The 16,570-nt window shown below is 38.9% G+C and overlaps 1 protein-coding gene across 5 annotated transcripts in view; it reads right to left on the reverse strand.

Moving 5' to 3' along the window:
- mitfb (melanocyte inducing transcription factor b) overlaps positions 1–16,570 on the reverse strand; it is a 42,015-nt gene that overhangs the window by 7,838 nt on the left and 17,607 nt on the right. For 2 of the 5 annotated variants that reach the window (XM_077549649.1, XM_077549660.1), the window contains one exon: positions 14,236–14,467. The exons of 1 other annotated variant lie outside the window; for it this stretch is intronic. In XM_077549649.1, the coding sequence (XP_077405775.1) occupies positions 14,236–14,467 (232 nt within the window). Of the gene's footprint in view, positions 1–13,768; positions 13,857–14,235; positions 14,567–16,570 lie in introns of those variants that run through there. 2 more of the 5 variants (XM_077549663.1, XM_077549684.1) reach the window with 2 other exon arrangements.

Below are 16,570 nucleotides of genomic sequence, written 5' to 3' on the forward strand. Positions count from 1 at the left end.
TAAACACAAGATGCATTTGTTGACCTTTAATGATGGGTTATAATGGTTAAATATAGTCGCTAGCTATGATTTGAGCAACTAAACAGTTGAGAAGGACACTTCCTGAACTTTTGGTTGTGATTCACTTCAATAAGATGACACAAGCTTTAAATTTATATTGATTAGTTGTGGGCCATCACGGCTTGCAAGGCCTTCTCTGCTGGCCTAATCACTATCAGAAGCACCGACCTATATATTTATAAGCTAAGTCCTAATATTTGTTTTTTTGAAATGGTATGAGTTTTTCCCCAATAGTTTATTATTTTTATTCCATAGCAAATCTCTTGGCTGTCAGATACTTTTTTGTCCAATCAGATTTTAGCCTCCCTTCTGCATCCGCCAAGAGCCTTCATAATCAGTATTGCTGGCCGATGTTACTAACTGTATTATCAATGGGCCTGTTTTTTTTTTAACAAATCAGGGTTCAAAGTCGTCTTTACAGTGTCAGCTGGTCCAGCAAGCTGGCCCTTGATGACGTCAGCATTTTGCCGTCCTCTAATTGTTTAGTCAGAGCATAACTTTCCACATTAATGCATTTAGTACAGATGATCTCTCGTATGATGTATTTTCTTGACATTGTTAGATTAATCCTGATTCCGAAGTGCTCCAGATGATGGATGTAGTACCGTACATAAGCATTGTTTTGTTTGTATAGTATTGCTGGTTTCTATAATTGTGATGTGATAGTGGTGATATTAAATCGTGTAAGTCTCCACTGTAGGCCCAGGCACCCAAAGCATATCCCGCAACTAGTTTAAGTAATTCAGCCGGTGCTACCGGTGCTATAAATGAAATTTAAACCAGAGAGAAATGAATGTGATGAAGTCAAGGTCAAACGTTAAAGAAGAGAAGCCAACAAATAAAAAAACAACAAAAAGCAGCACTGTCACTGATCAGTTTAATATGCAGCAAAGTTTGTTCAAGCACTGCACACATAATGCTAGCACCAATGTGTTAATGCTAACCAACACAACAAAAGACGTATAAAGCCCGAAAGTTAGTAATCCAGGGTCACTATTCTCATGATGACAAGTCAGTGTAGGATCAATTTGATGTTATTTTCAAACATGAACAGAATTAAGCAGGAAAAAAATGACGAAGGGGGTAAAAAGGACGTACAGTATCTTGCACTGCTACATTTTTCCCCCCAATCACTGGTTACCATATTTATTTAGTGTTTGTGGATCAACGCAAAATACATTTAAGTTGGACCAGCTTGTGTTGAAGTCATCACACATCAAAGTCAAACCAATTTAAATGAAAACAAACATACCTCATAAGGGTGATATCCAAGCATCTCAAGCATGATATACACTGATTTATAACGTCCAGTCTAAGAACCACAATCTTGAATTTCAGCTTCCAACTAAGATCTAAGCTACGATGGACCGTCACTGCTTCTTTTTTCAGGACTGAGACGGCTGCTAAGGAAGCCACCACCGTCTTGTCTTTAAATGGCGAGGAAAAAAAAAAACCTTCATTAGTTATGCGTGTTAGAGAATGCCGGCGGACACAATGAGCCTTTTCAAATTTGAGTTGTTTCATGTAAAAACTGAAGTTATGCCTTTATGGCGTATCACTTGACGTGAGGATGCTGCAGTAACAGTGAGCGCCTTTGTTTGGCGAGGGCCACCTCTTCGGCTACAACCTGCCCCGGGCTCTCACTTGGCCCAATCCAGTTGTTTAACCCTGTGGATGCGTGGCAAGCGAGGCCACATCAGCGCAGCATACATAATGAGGACTATTGTACCTTTGTTCGCTATATCCTCAATTCCCGTTTCCTACTTTTCATTTATAACATCAGAAATAGTCATCAACCAATAACAATTGCCTCTTCATTTTGCCATGGCTATAATTGCTATGATTAGGGATTTAAAGGCTCCCTTGTATACGTCTGCCACTTTTCAGGCACCGGACCCAAAAATCTTACTACCCCAAAAAGATGAAGACAAATCTACAGTATGAATCGTTTTCCACCAGAATCTTTCCTTCCACCTGTCGTACAATCAGGTATTGTGTCCCTGCGACTGTCACAAGAGAACAAACACTCTCTTCTTCATGCTGGGATACAATATCATTGTCCCGGTGCCCATGTGAGCTGCATTAAAACACGTCCTGCAGGTAGGTCTCATCTTGGGCAGCAAATTGCCATTACAGGGTTGTAAAAACGACAACAGTAGGGGGTGAGGCTCGAGATATTTGTAGCTCGTCAGAGGAACTTCAATCAACAGTGGCAAAGAATGGGATTTATTCGCTAGTGAATTCAACTAGCTGGAATGTTGTTATCTTGCGACTGATAACGACTTCATTCACTTCCGTAACAATCAATTAAACTGTAAATTTGAAAAAAGCAAGAAGCTTGGCGTTGACTTGCATGGAAAAAAGGAAATATTCCAGCATTAAATTTAATCCTGAAAATAGACTGTGTTGTTATTCAGAGGACTAATCCCGATAAATATACTGTATTTGACCCTTTAAATTTGCTAGCCCGAGAGCATAGGGGCATAAACAAAAAATGAATTATCATTAATCCATTCATGGTCATTAATTCAAATTAAAAATTGTTTAGTTTTAAAGCTAGAACAAAATAATTAGATGCAGCATTTTATAACTTCCTTATATCAGTCTAAATATCGCATCAGTTGTTTGGTATTTTATATAGATTCAGTCATCAATTTTAAAGAGAATTTTTTGTTTGTTTTTTAGAAGGAGAAAAAAGACAACCTCTAGAGAATAATATCAATAAGATTGTTCAGGGCAAAATCATTGTTGATGTTTTATCCCTTTTGGTCAGGGCGTCGTCAGTAGGACCAGACCTATTAATATAATTATTCGTATGAGAAATTCATGCAATCTAAACAGCAACAAGGAATTAAATAATAAATAAATAGTAGTCCATTCAGAGCAGTCACGTGAGAGGAGCGAGTGTGCATGAACCAGGCAAGCAAGTCGGGAGGACAGAAGTCCAAGAAAGCAAGTCTGGTATATACAGATACATTCATCCATCCATCCTTCGATATCGCTTATCCTCACTCGGACTGCGGGTGTGCTGGAGCCTATCCCAGCTGTGTCACCCAAAAATAAGAAAAAAGGTTGAGCACCTGCCAGGAGCATTTTCGCATACTGCTGGCGGCTTGGAGTTTGTCTGAAAGTGCTACTTCCAATAAATACAGTCATGGTAATGATGTGTGGACTGGATGCTAGTCAATCACGTCCACAACAACAACAACAATCACCATTCATACTCACATTTACGCCTTCAGGCAATTTAGAGTTGTTTTGCAGTTTGCCCGTGTCCCTGAAATTTCAATAGAGAACTTATAGCTTAGAATCAGAATTAGAATCAAAATCAAGTAGCGGTAGTGGTGGTGGCTGTGGCTCATGGGTACGGTCGTCCAGTAACCAGAGGGTCTGCTGTGTCCTTGAGCAAAGCATTTTACACACATTGCCTCCAGTGCTACTCACACTGGTGTATGAATGGTGCGAATGTTTGGTGGTGGTCGGAGGGGCCGTAGGCGCACACTGGCAGCCACGCTTCCATCAGCATGTCCCAGGGCAGCTGTGACTGGCTACTAAGTAGTTTGCTGCCACCAGAGTGTGAATGTGAGAGAGCATGAATAATGTATCCAATGCAAAGCGTCTAGAAAAGCGCTATATAAATCTGATGCATCATTATTATTAAGTACCGGTATGTAAAAACACACAAGGAATTTGTCTCCAGTTGTATGAGCTACATTAGTATTGCAGTAACAAGTACCTATGATAAACAAAGAGTTGACACGTAACATGTCAGAATTGCGGAAATAGAAACTGATACTGTTCTTAGTACGGGACCGGTGTTAACTTAATTGCTATTACAGTGAGTAAGTATTTGTTCATTCAAACATAGCTGAGTTGTATACAAATAGAGTTATAGCATATGGGTGTTTTAATTATTCCCTTATTTATATTTTATAAATGTTAAGTGTTATGTGGCTCCCCAAAATGAGCCCTCCCACTGAACATTAATTTCTGTCCCCCCCCCCCCCCCCCCGACGCCACAGACCCGAGATTCAAAAACAGAACCTATCGACAGTGAGGAAAATATGCTACAAACTACTCTCCTGTTATGCCCAATTGCATTTTAATATACCGTAAAGTAAGTATACAACATAATAATAATTCTTGTAATATTAAATGGATTTTATTATTGCTGTATTCACTTGCTTCACTGCTAAGTCTTTGTTGAACAATTTGCATATAACCATGCTTTTCTCCACGCTCCTATGGGGCACTTAAAACCAACAAAAAGTTTGTCCATCCAGCAGGCCAAGCAATGTGGTCTCTCGCCACTTTCATCGTGTCGTGAGCCTTAAGTTCTGGTTCAAACTCAACAAATTAGTGTGATCAATGTGCCAGTAATTAGGGCACTGAAAAAAGTTCTGTGTTATCAAGAGTGCAGGAAAAGAAAAGTGTGCAAAATGCTTAATAATTAAATAATTAGATTTAAAATTTGGGTAGTAGGCTATGATGCATAAGTAATGTAGAGCGCAATGTGGCTCGACTAACTTGATAACTAAATTTGGCCATCTATGTGCAGCTTATTGGTTGTTTATTTGGCCCGCGGTTGACTGGCGACCAGTCTAGGGTGTACCCTGCCATTCACCTTAAATCAGCTGCAAAAGGCTCCAGCTACCTGCTATCCTAATGAGAAGCAATATACTTTACAAAATGGACAGACTGACGATAATGTTAGCATGGAAAGATAGCACAAACAAGTAGGCAAATCCAGGTCACAAATGGCAATGAAAGACACACCATTGTCTAAATTTCAAACCACAGTACCATCAAAAATATGTGATGCTCTTTTTTAAGGTTATGGAATGCAGTACATACAGTACTGTAGGGGAGATAAACTGTCAAATACTTTAGACATGGTGAAACAGTCGCCTATTTCTAGTCTAACCTTTTATTTAAACATTGGTCCACATGTCCATGAATTCATTCAATTCCAACCTTGAAGATTTTTTTTCTTCATACAACCAGTTTTTGTTGACTACACACTTAGCCGCAGGCCCAAAACAAAAGAGCAAAAGTTTCTTGCAGCTATTTTCAAAAGTGTTTACATCATTCTCACCACAGAATTACTTCGGTGTTGTCAGTTTGTTGTTTTCCGGATTAGTCGTAGATTAGCAGATGAAATGAACTCTAAGAAGTGTTTTGTAATATTTTAAGCATGCACTTCCTTTCCCAGCCAAGTGAGATTTTCACTTAAGTAAATATCTTTCAGCTGCATTCTACAATGAGCAAATTGTCATCATCAGTTAATGTACAATCTGAACGTAGCATAACATGTTCCCCCATTGATGATATCATGGAGAGAGAGAGAGAGAGAGAGAGAGAGAGAAAAAACACCACCATTTGCAATTTTCAAGATTAATGTTATCTAAATGTATCATATATGTTTAAGAAAAATCTCAGTTGACAGAGTTCATTGGAGTCCCATGTGGGATGCAGACTAGAGACTAGAATGTCTTGTCAATATACATACAGGAGCTTTTGTTAAAACTATGTGGATTGGGGCTAAAAATAATAACTATCAGGACTGGAGAAAATGTGGTTTTCATTGCGAATTGACCTAGCCACTTTTTACAAATCTCACTTGCTGCGGGTGATATAAAAGGATGCTAAGAAGCAGCAGGTTTAAATGTCACTTAATGTATTCTGTGAAACACACAGCACTAACTGACTGCATCTGCAGCCACAGCAAACAAGACAGCTGTTTGTTGTTCAGATGGTTTTGGAGCCTTAAGCAGCCCCCTGTGGGCATCAGCAACACAAGATATTTAGAGTCAAAAACATGCACAAAGCATGCTGTTGTACTACAGAAGGGACGTGTGATTATTTTTTGACGAATGCTTTTGGGCATTCCGTGATGTTCCTGCAGGATACTTAAACAAGAAGAACCATTCGCAAAAGAATGGACCACTTTGTGTGATGGCTAAGATGCTAACATGCTCTGTGGGACTAATAAAGATGAGATTGGCAACTTTCAATCATCATCAGTGTGTGCAAACGGTAATTCTCCAGGAAATAAAACCTTAATGGGTTTGTTTAACGCACCACATTTCTCCAGTGTTGCAAAGTCAAAACCCACTTGTGGAAGTCAAGAACAAAGAAGATGTTATTTTTTTAATAATAGTTTCTAAAAACATTCAATGATCTTTAAACGTGACACTACATGCTTGTATGTCCAAAGGGCAATTCAGAGCACGTCACACACCTCTAGACACGGCCACAGCCAACCATGCTGGAGGTCAACGCATTGTTTTGAACCAGGGCAAGAAGACTGAACATTGGTCAAGGAAAAGATGGACACTTTGACTTTCATAAATCAGCAGAATTGACCTCAGATCCCAAATACGCAGTCCATACATCTAGGTTTGCTCTGAACAATTTGTTGAAGATAAGCGTCAACATGTGGCCAGAAAATGTATGTTACATACTGAACAAACAGTACATATCTCCATTTTCAATGTTAATATTTTAGTTGAGTACACAAAGGTAACACAATTGTTTAAAGTGTATATATCTTAAGTTGGATATCAGTCAGTTGTTGCTGTACAAGTACAACTCCCACCGTGCTATCTAGCCTTGATGCTAAGCCACTGCTGTTTTAGCTAAGCTAAACTGTCCACTTTTCTGTCATTTCTTATTGCTTCGGCTCCAAGAGAGGCTGTTTAAATGCTTTTGAAAGTTCTATTTGCAGTTGCACCATGCTAGTTTTCTTTGATGTACCGCAAAAAAAGCATATCACTAGCCATGACATCCGCTAGCTAGAGCCTGACTGCATTTATTCACAGAGTCACATAGTGGCTGTAAAGCGAGGCACTTATACTTCCTATCCCTTACCATGCCTGGCAAAACGTGTGTATGGGCATGTGTTAGTGGTGCAACGGATCACAAAAGTCACGGTTCGAATCGGATCACGGACAGGAGTCACAGATCGGATCGTTTTTCGGATCAGCAAAAAAAAAGACAGAAATAGTACTTTTTCTTTATTTGTTTTGCAAAACTATTTTGCCCATTAAAATAAATAAATAAATAAATAAATCTACCTTAAATGTCTAATATGGCCGTTTAGGATTTATGAATACAAGTTTAAGTGCAATATGGGGCAGATACATTTTATATATAAAATAACAAGGTATTAATGGCCTTAAATTAAAAGTTGTGTTCCTAAAATCTAAACACAGACATTTCTAACTTAAATGTTTTTTAACTCTTTCACTGCCATGGACGTTAAAAGACGTCAAGTAAAAACCTACGGAGGGCCGCCAATGACGTTAAAAGACGTCATCCAATTTTTTATTTTGGAAACGGGTGGAGGAAAGCCTTGGCCAGCTGTGGTGAAAGTTTCAAGCAGATCTAGTTAGCCTAATGACTATTTTTGGCCCCTACATGGCAGCAATGACTCTCTTTTGACAAGATTGGGTAGGCGTCAGTAAAAGACGTGAGGCGGAGCTAGAGGGGACAATGGCTGGGGAAGGGAAGAGAACATGGCGACCGGTTGCAAGCAGCTCACACTCGAGCAGTTTTTTTCAAAGACGAAAAGCATCGACCAACGCTAAAGAGCACATTGATAACGACGATGATCATCATCGATGATGATGATGGTGACTTCGAGGTTGGAAGCATTGACGCGGCAGTAGAAGACGTGAGGCGGAGCTAGATGGCTGAGGAAGCGAACAATGGCGACCGGTTGCAAGCAGCTCACACTTGGGAATTTTTTTCAAAGACGAAAGGCATCGACCAACGCTAAAGAGCACATTGATGACGACGATGATCATCATCGATGATGATGATGGTGACTCCGAGGTTGACGCCGAAGTTGGAAGCGCTGACGCGGCGGCTATGACGACGTCATAAAGGTTCACGGGCTAGCGATGCTAACACCGGAAAACGCGGAGCACAACCGAGCACGCTCAGGCGGACGCTCAGGCGGACGTTCAATCGGACGACGAAGAGTGCCCCGAGTCCAATGCATATTCATCACAATCGAAGTGAAACGTATCTGTACTTTTTTTTTCTGATGAAAGATGAGAGTTCAATCTTTCATTTGGTAGTATGTGTGTTTCCATAGTCCAAACACAACATTTTCTGTGGACCTTGAAAGATCAGTCAAAATGCTTAAATCGGCTGGCACTGGCGACATCCCGTTTCTGAAAACGTCTTGCAGTCAAAGAGTTAATGGGCAAAAGTTTTATCAAATAAAAGACAAAGTTCTATTTATCTTTTTTTTTCTTCATTTCAATAATGAAAAAGGTCTCAAAGTGCAATTTAAGGCACATTCCCTTCCTTTAAACATGGAGAGTGAATTACGAAGTAGCCTTGGTCCAGAATATTGAAAAAGAAGGTTACTAGCTGTCAAACTCATTTACGACTACCAGCCAGGCACTCGTTGCTGATGCTAAAAGCTAGCTGCAAGCCACTAACGTCATACAATGACGGTGCAATTAACTAGCGGTTTCTTAGTGTCCTAAAGTAGCGACTGAATACAAGTTCGGGATAGCGTTGTGTGGATGTTGGTCACTCGCAACTATGTAACATGAATAAAAACTACAATAAGGACATCCAAAACATCAAAGGTAAGTCAAGCTCGCTGTCATGCCACAACATGGGCCAACTTCAAAGTAAATGTCTACTAAGGCTATTTGCAATCAGTCAATGCATTCATTATTTGGAAAACTTTATTTTGAAGTTAGCCTTGGCGTAGGCGGTGTTACATTGAGTATGTTTCCAGCTTCCTTGACTTGTCTGAAAGATGGTGACAAGAGGTAGAAAAAAAATCCTGTATCATTAATTTGAGGACTAATTTCACCCCAAGTTGCCAAAATGCTCCCATGCATGCGACTTACGTGATCCACAAGGGTTTTCAACTTCCTCTGGTGCTATAGTGAAAGTGGAGTGGACTGATCATGTATTATTTATATATATTTATATATTCTACAGTAGGCTATAGGACTCAGAACGTGCCATCACTAACCTACGCTAACCCAGCAGTCAATTCAGAGATACAATAAAGTGTATTTGTATGAAAAACATTCTCGGTAGGGTTGTGCATCTCTCCACATAAAACGATTTGACACAATTCTCGATACATGGGGTATGATACGATTCAAGGATCTAACAATAGGTTCAATTTAGTGGGATTAGGATTCAATTTGATATGGCAACGACTGTAGCCTTTATGACGCATGATTAATATGCAGCAATATGTAACCACTCTTCAAAGCCCAAATTATACACGTTAATTAAATTCAAAGTAATAACATATCACCAGCGACATCAGTTTTGTTTACACCACTTCTAGGCCCTAAATATAAAAACAATCAATAGGAAAACAGTAGCACAGTAACTGAACCTTCTTGTGCCGCATGACGACAAATTGTTGCAGCATTTTGCCTAGTACTTTCAGTTCATTGCATGACATTTGGCATCATCGTAAACTGAGGACTGCAAGTATTTTTTTTTTTAAACTTGCTTTACAACCTACCAGTTGAGAATCAATGCTTTAATGCATGCCAACTTTAAGGCCTGCCATTAAGATATAATGCTGCTTTGTAACTTCCCTTCCATTTGTTTAACCTCATTTTAGATTTCGCTGGTCTTTTACTTTGCAGTGTACCGATATTTCACCCTTGAAATGTTTGTATTTTAGCTTAAGCACTGTGAATTACCTTGTTTGTTTGTTTATTAAACCATATAAACCAGTTAAAGAAATATTGTAATTAAAAATAAAGAAAACATTTAAAAGAAAAAAAATGTTTTATATACATAGTCATCATTAAGCAGTTTACATTTTCAAAAGGGAGTAGGAAGAAGTAAAGAACGTATCTAGTCCTACCCCCTTATAAGAAAAAAACACTTAAACTTGCACATATAACAGCTGCACTTATACATGCATAGATATGCCAACAGTATTGTGCATTTAGTTGATAAGCTAATACATTTACAGATATATAATTCAGCACGGCTTACAAGGCTTACACATATATTTTTAATTGCACTCTATTTTATACATTTGTACTGACTTATACCTGATTTGAATTTTTTGTTGTACTTTATTTATTTATTTATTTTATTTTATTTTTTACATCTTTTTAGACCCAGCCAGTGACTTACACCTTTTCAGATTAATTCCAAAATTGTTTCACAAATTTACACTTATAATAGAAACACACCTTTGTTTAATATTTCTTCAAAACATCCTTATAATAGAAACACACCTTTGTTTAATATTTCTTCAAAACATCCTTTGTTTTGTAGAGGATCCCAACAATTTTGGACACTTTCCTTTAAAGCAACACTAAGGAACTTTCAGTTTGTCTTGATTATGGCAGCGCCATATGGACAAAAGCGGTATTGTTATGTCAGAAGGACGACCACATTTCCTATGAGGACAAGTGCATTGCGTTGTTTTTTTAGCTCATGCCAGTGAGTGAAATCCGGGCCAATGTTGATCCTTGACTGTCCTTATAGCTGGGTAACGTCCCTTTTCCTTTTTTCTTTTTTTGTCTCCTCAGACAAAACTTTTCAGTTATTTTACAGCGTCTGCCAGGAAGGCAGTAATCGTGCGTCGACATTCAAATTGACTTCCGTCTTTGTAGCGAATGGGAAAGGGGGAAGTGACCTATGCCATAAAGCAGTCAGCACATTTGTAGTTTTTTTTTGTGTGGCAGTGTTCCTACCATCCTCCTCAAAGTTGCTTAGTGGCAGTAAAAATGATACAGACCCCCTCAGGCCATGGCAAAGTTACCGTTCAACAATTTTTTTAAGTCGATGTTCGATGATCAAAAAAGTTATGAAAATATTTTATTAAGGTTGAAAAGTTCCTTAGTGCTACTATGTGGGACTTCTGGCTTAATCTTTCATCAATAACAACACCAATAAATTAATTTTCATACACTCGTTCTATTTCATTAGAATCTACTCTAATTGTGACTTGGTGCTTGACCAGTCTATTCCCCAAAACTATCAACTTTGTTTTGTTAAAATTTAGAGATAATTTGTTAGTGTCAAACCAATTTTTTAATGCATTTTCTCCTTCAGATTTTCTCCAGAGCAGTAGAGTTGTGTCATCAGCAAACAAAACACTTTTAAGTAGTTTAGAGACACAGCAGATATTGTTTATATATAATATGAATAACTTGTTAAACTGCAAATACTGATATCTGTTATCTAGGTAACTTTAACCATTTATATGACCTCTTATGCCGTATTTCTCTAATTTATTCAATAATATGATCTATAGTATCAAATGCTTTTTTTTAAACTATAAAAATCCTATAGTAAATTCTTTATTATCTATTCTTCAAGTTCCATGACTGCCATCGAGGTTGATTGTTTTTCTCTAAATCCATATTGATTTTCACTTAAGAGCTTGTGCTTCTTGATGAAAGTGTCCAGTCTATGTGAAAAAAATAAGGTTTTTCTAAAAGTTTTGAGAACTGTGGCAAAAGTTACATTTGTTCGCAGTTAGTGAATAAATGTCTATCTCCATTTTTATAAATATGAATGCCTTTTGCTGTTTTCATTTTGGATGTAACAAATAAGGAAAGTGAACAAATGAACAAATGATTAAAAATTTGAGTTTTAGTTTCTAGTTGCAGTTTTAATCATGCTCAAGCTTTTTTCTTTCTTTTAATCATGTTTTATCATTCTGTCTTTAAAGAAACATTGCCTGACCACATATGTATGCAGCAAAGTTTGTACAAGCACCGTACTCACTAAACAGTAATGTTAGCACTGACACTTGTGCAACCAAAGTACTTGGCCTGGCCCTATATATCAATGACATGGACACTATTCTGCATTTTATCATCCACATAATTTGGAATATAAAAACCTGAAGGTCAAGTTAATATTGTTGCTTTACGCCTCTTTAAAGTTTCTTACAGCTTTTAGGTCATAACCAACGTGTAATTGTTGTATACTTTGTAAGGCATATGGGTCACGAGTTACTGATTGTATAATTCAAGAGAAAATGTACATGACTTAGTTCTTTTCGAGGTCCAGACCAAAAATCATCTAAAAATCATATCTAACCCTTTCAGGAAGTTATCCTACAAACATTTCAAAGACGTATTTTTTTTCCTCTTAAATATGCAGTGGAATGAAAGCGGCATGGGCTAATTACGAGCATTCTTCACTGAATTAGTGTTCAGTGTGTGGCAAGGCAGTGCTCTCCTTTGTCTTGATCCCTAAACTGATCCCTTGCTTATACCCCAGGAGGTCATAGGTCACTTGGTTAATTAAGGGTCCAATCAGTCTTTAGATAAACTCATCTGAGCTTAATGTTTGCACTTTTTGAGGTCCAGCAGCTCTGCCTGGTACCCCTGATCTTTGCGCGCACTCGACTAATCTAACCACAGACAGGGGGAGTAGGTTAACCCAGCTCAACAGCGCCAAGCTGGAGCGGCCTTTTCATTTGACAACTTCAGTCAGCGAAGAATGTCTGTAAGCTCTTGCCAAACCAGAGGAATAACTCCAACACGGCGTATTGTACACAAGGTGAGGGTTTGAGGAGGGGGCACCCTAAAGCTCTCAAAGCGCTGCAGATTAGGTTGATGCTGTGTGAGAGGACCAGTGTTTGTGGCCCTTATACTGTATTTGAGCGCCATGGCTGGCCCTGCCATGCCACACACATACAAGGGTGATGAAAGTGTGGCTGAGCAAGCAACCATGAAATCTCTCAATGTGCTGAGGATGGATTTAGTTCAACAAAGATTACTCAATGGCTGCCAGAATATGGGCTCTTTACTAGGGATAGACTAATTATCGGCCGGGCCGGTTATCGGTGCCGATATTCAGCATTTTGACGAATATCGGCATCGGCATTTTTGAAGAATCATACGGTCGATAATATACCAATTAACAAAAATGATTTATTTAAAATTTCCGTTAACGTTGTAACCCTGGGAACTCTCTGCACCTTCTGTTTTTATTTGAAATTAGAAATAAGATAAAAAATAATAATAGTAATACTGAAAGATATTGTGAAATTTTGGAAAACGTTATTTACTGTAGAAAATAATAGAGAGCTATTTACTTGTTTACGTTTTTATTTGACTTTTGTAGACATGCTACTGGCCCTTGGGAGATCTCTGAACTTTTTGTTACAATTTGAAGATGTCTATTGACTAAAATTGTATTTCACGAATCCTAAAAGTTGCTTAATAAACATATGCTTAAAAGTTCAACAAATTTAAGAGCTGTACATTTTTATGCCAATATTTTCCTTTTTAGTGAAAATTAATATTGGCTCCAAATATTGGTTATTGTTGTCCTTGACTACTAATAATCGTTATCGGTATCTGCCCTGAAATAACCGTGTATATATCTTTACTCTTTACAATAATCAATGTAGTTTTTAATATTTTATAATCAGTACAACTTTATATGCACTGTATAGCGGTTCCATACGGTATGTCTCTCACAGCCGTCTAAAGGCATATGAATGCAATTTTCATCTTATGTCCTCTCCTCATGCAGCCACGATTGATTGATTCGTTTGCACCATGAACAGAAAATAAGTAAAATTTTTAAAAATTAAATAACTGTTCTAAAAACGAAATTAACTAACTAGCTAAAAAAACGACTACCAACAACAACACAATGTTCGAAACAAAAACAACAACACGTAGCTCTCAATATTTTTACAGGACAACAAGTCAAAAAGGAAACTTACCAAAGAACGGTGTCAAAATGCGCCCTCAAACGCTACAGCTTCAAGTCGTACAGAAAAACCTTAAGAGTCTCCGGGCCCTCGCACTGCCAGGGAATCAAAGCTATGAAAAGATGTGAATGTAGCTGAGCAAATAGGATTAAAGATGGCTAAATCCAAATGGCTGGAAGCACAGCATGCATTAAAGAGGAATTCTCTCAGGAAAGATAATCCCCATATACACATTCTAACACACTTCACTCACCCCTGCCTTTTTTTTTTTTTTTTTTTTTTTTTACACACACTCATAGTAATTCCACGATTGCCTGACTGTCCACACACCACAGTCAATACAGTCTATAAATACTGTACACTGCTCAGACTGCAGCAATGACACACGCTGATTCCACAGATGGAAATATTGTAGCGGAATAAATCACTCTTTGCGCCGTCATCTCCTGTTTCTGCACCATAACCAGAGATCGTCTCACCTTCAGCACTTCCATTGGCACCTGTGCCGAGGCCGGCGCAGGGACGGTGACATTGATGGCGGGCGTCTGCGCGGCTGTGGTTTGCAGGTACTGGGAGTCCTGTTGCCGGCGCTGCTCCTGTCGTTCCTGCTCCTGAAGCTGCTCGCGCATCAGCTGTTGCCGCAGCAGGATGCGCGAGGTTGCGGCCGAGGAGCCGAGGGGAGGCTTGGAAGCGCCGCGCTGCTCCGACGGGCTGCGGGAAGGGCAGAACGATGCCAGGTGATTGAGGCGGGACAGACGGAGCGAAAGAGGGCACGGGTGGGGGTTGAAAAGGTGAGATGAAGAGCATCAACTTAAAAGTGAAATGAGAGGGCAGAGAGAGGTCAGGTGAAGAGAGGGAGGTCAAGCAAGATGATGGTGAGAGATTAGCAATGTTGATTCACTAGCGTGTCTCCCTTGACACACGCCTGAGGGTTTGGTTGCTCGGTGTGGGGGCCGCTCTCCAATTGCTATACACGGCACTTCTGATCACTTTTTTGTCCCGGACTGTTCTCTCATTTACACTTAAATTCTATCGGGGATTGCCGCCACATGCAGTAGCCACTCCCAGCACATACCAGTAGGACTGCCTGGCTCACTGCTCCTGTCTTTGCCCAGTGAAAAACTTTATGGGACAATTCATAGGAGTAAATCAGCATCCCACAAAATACAAATCACACAATACCATCACTCAGTTTGGCCTTTCTGCATTTTTTGTTGCACATTAACTCATTTGCTACCAAAAACATATAAAAACGTTCTATTTTAAATATTGCCTCGGTCCCAAAAACTTATTTATGCGTTTTTTTTTATGCTAGAGCATACAGAAGGCTTTGATACAGCCTTTGAACTAAAGAGGAAGCTTAAAGCAATGGTAGTTATTACAAAAATGGCCAGCAGGTGGCATCAGAGTATAAGAGATCAGCTAGGGCCATGTTGCAAAAAGGCTCCTCCCCCCCAGTGTTTGAAACAGGTTTGTGAATAATGATGAAACTTAGCCATGCAATATTCTAATGCAAATTGCTGCAAAACAGAAACAGATAGAAATATACATTTTTCCTGATGAAAGAAGAGACCCCAATCTTTCTTTTGGTAGATTCCATGTTTTTATGGCAATAAAACCAAATATTCTGTGGGCCTTGCAAAATCAGTCAAAATCCAGTAAAAATGCCGGAAGTGAAGGAGGTTGCTTCAGTGAAAATGGCTGGGAGTGAATGTGTTAAGCAATGACAACATAGCCTTTTCTATTCTATTAGTGTATTTTTCCAAAATCAGTGTTAAATTTTCAAATTTTCCAGGTCAAGAAAGTAAAACCCCTGAAACTGTCAGGTAAACGAGCTCATCTCCACCTGTTGAGTAGAAGCGCTTTCTGGATCTGGATTCCTCAATCCTGATTGTAAGGAAATTTTGGGGTTGACTTGCTCTTTAAATACTTACGAGGATAATTGATAAATTAAATTGGTTTAATTGCTGGCATACAAATATTTGGGTCTGAGTGCTTGCATCAACTTTGAACAACCAATGAAATATTTTCTTAGTTACCTATTTAATGTACCTGCAAACAATCCGTTTCAGAATTCGGCTCATTTACATAATAACGTGCGACTTAGCCTTTTTCAAGTGCACACTATGAAACACTATGTCAAAGTGGCACAAGCACATGAACAGATTCACACACCAATTGACTCGTGTCTTTCGGCGGCTTGATGCTGAATAGCTTCCCCCATGACTGAATATATAATTAGTGCTTTTATGGGCACGTGCTTTTGTGCTTTACACTCTAAGCTCCCATTTCTGCAATCAGAAGCCGCTCATCTTGTCACCACCCCCAAGCTCCGCCCCCTACTCATCATCGGCCACACAGTAGATGGAGGAGGGTTGCACATTGACTCATTTTCATGAGACAGGACCGCCCCTCAAAACAAATTAATTTCAGTGAGGCTGAAGAAACAATGAAAAGCATGTTGCAATTCTTAATCCTTTAGAATATTTTTGACAAAAGTATGCCAGAGAAATGTTATTTCAACACTTGGGAACAAATTTAAATGGGGCATAGTGTGTCTCCTGTAAAATATCGGCAAACCCAAATCTCAACATGAATATAGATGATGAAACACCATTCATTAATATATGTATAAGTATAGTGCTAACATTTTGACAGAACATATCCAATGTGACCATTTTTTAAGCTTCACACACACAGCAAAAATGTATACATGTATTTGTAAATGTAAATATTTATCAGGGTTTCCTCCAGAAAACTAATTGGGCTTAGCCTTGTGGGGGCTGGGGGTGGGGGTGGGGGTGTTGAGGAAAG

The sequence above is a fragment of the Vanacampus margaritifer genome, chromosome 1 (genome assembly GCF_051991255.1).
Source record: "Vanacampus margaritifer isolate UIUO_Vmar chromosome 1, RoL_Vmar_1.0, whole genome shotgun sequence".
Taxonomy (NCBI): domain Eukaryota; kingdom Metazoa; phylum Chordata; class Actinopteri; order Syngnathiformes; family Syngnathidae; genus Vanacampus; species Vanacampus margaritifer.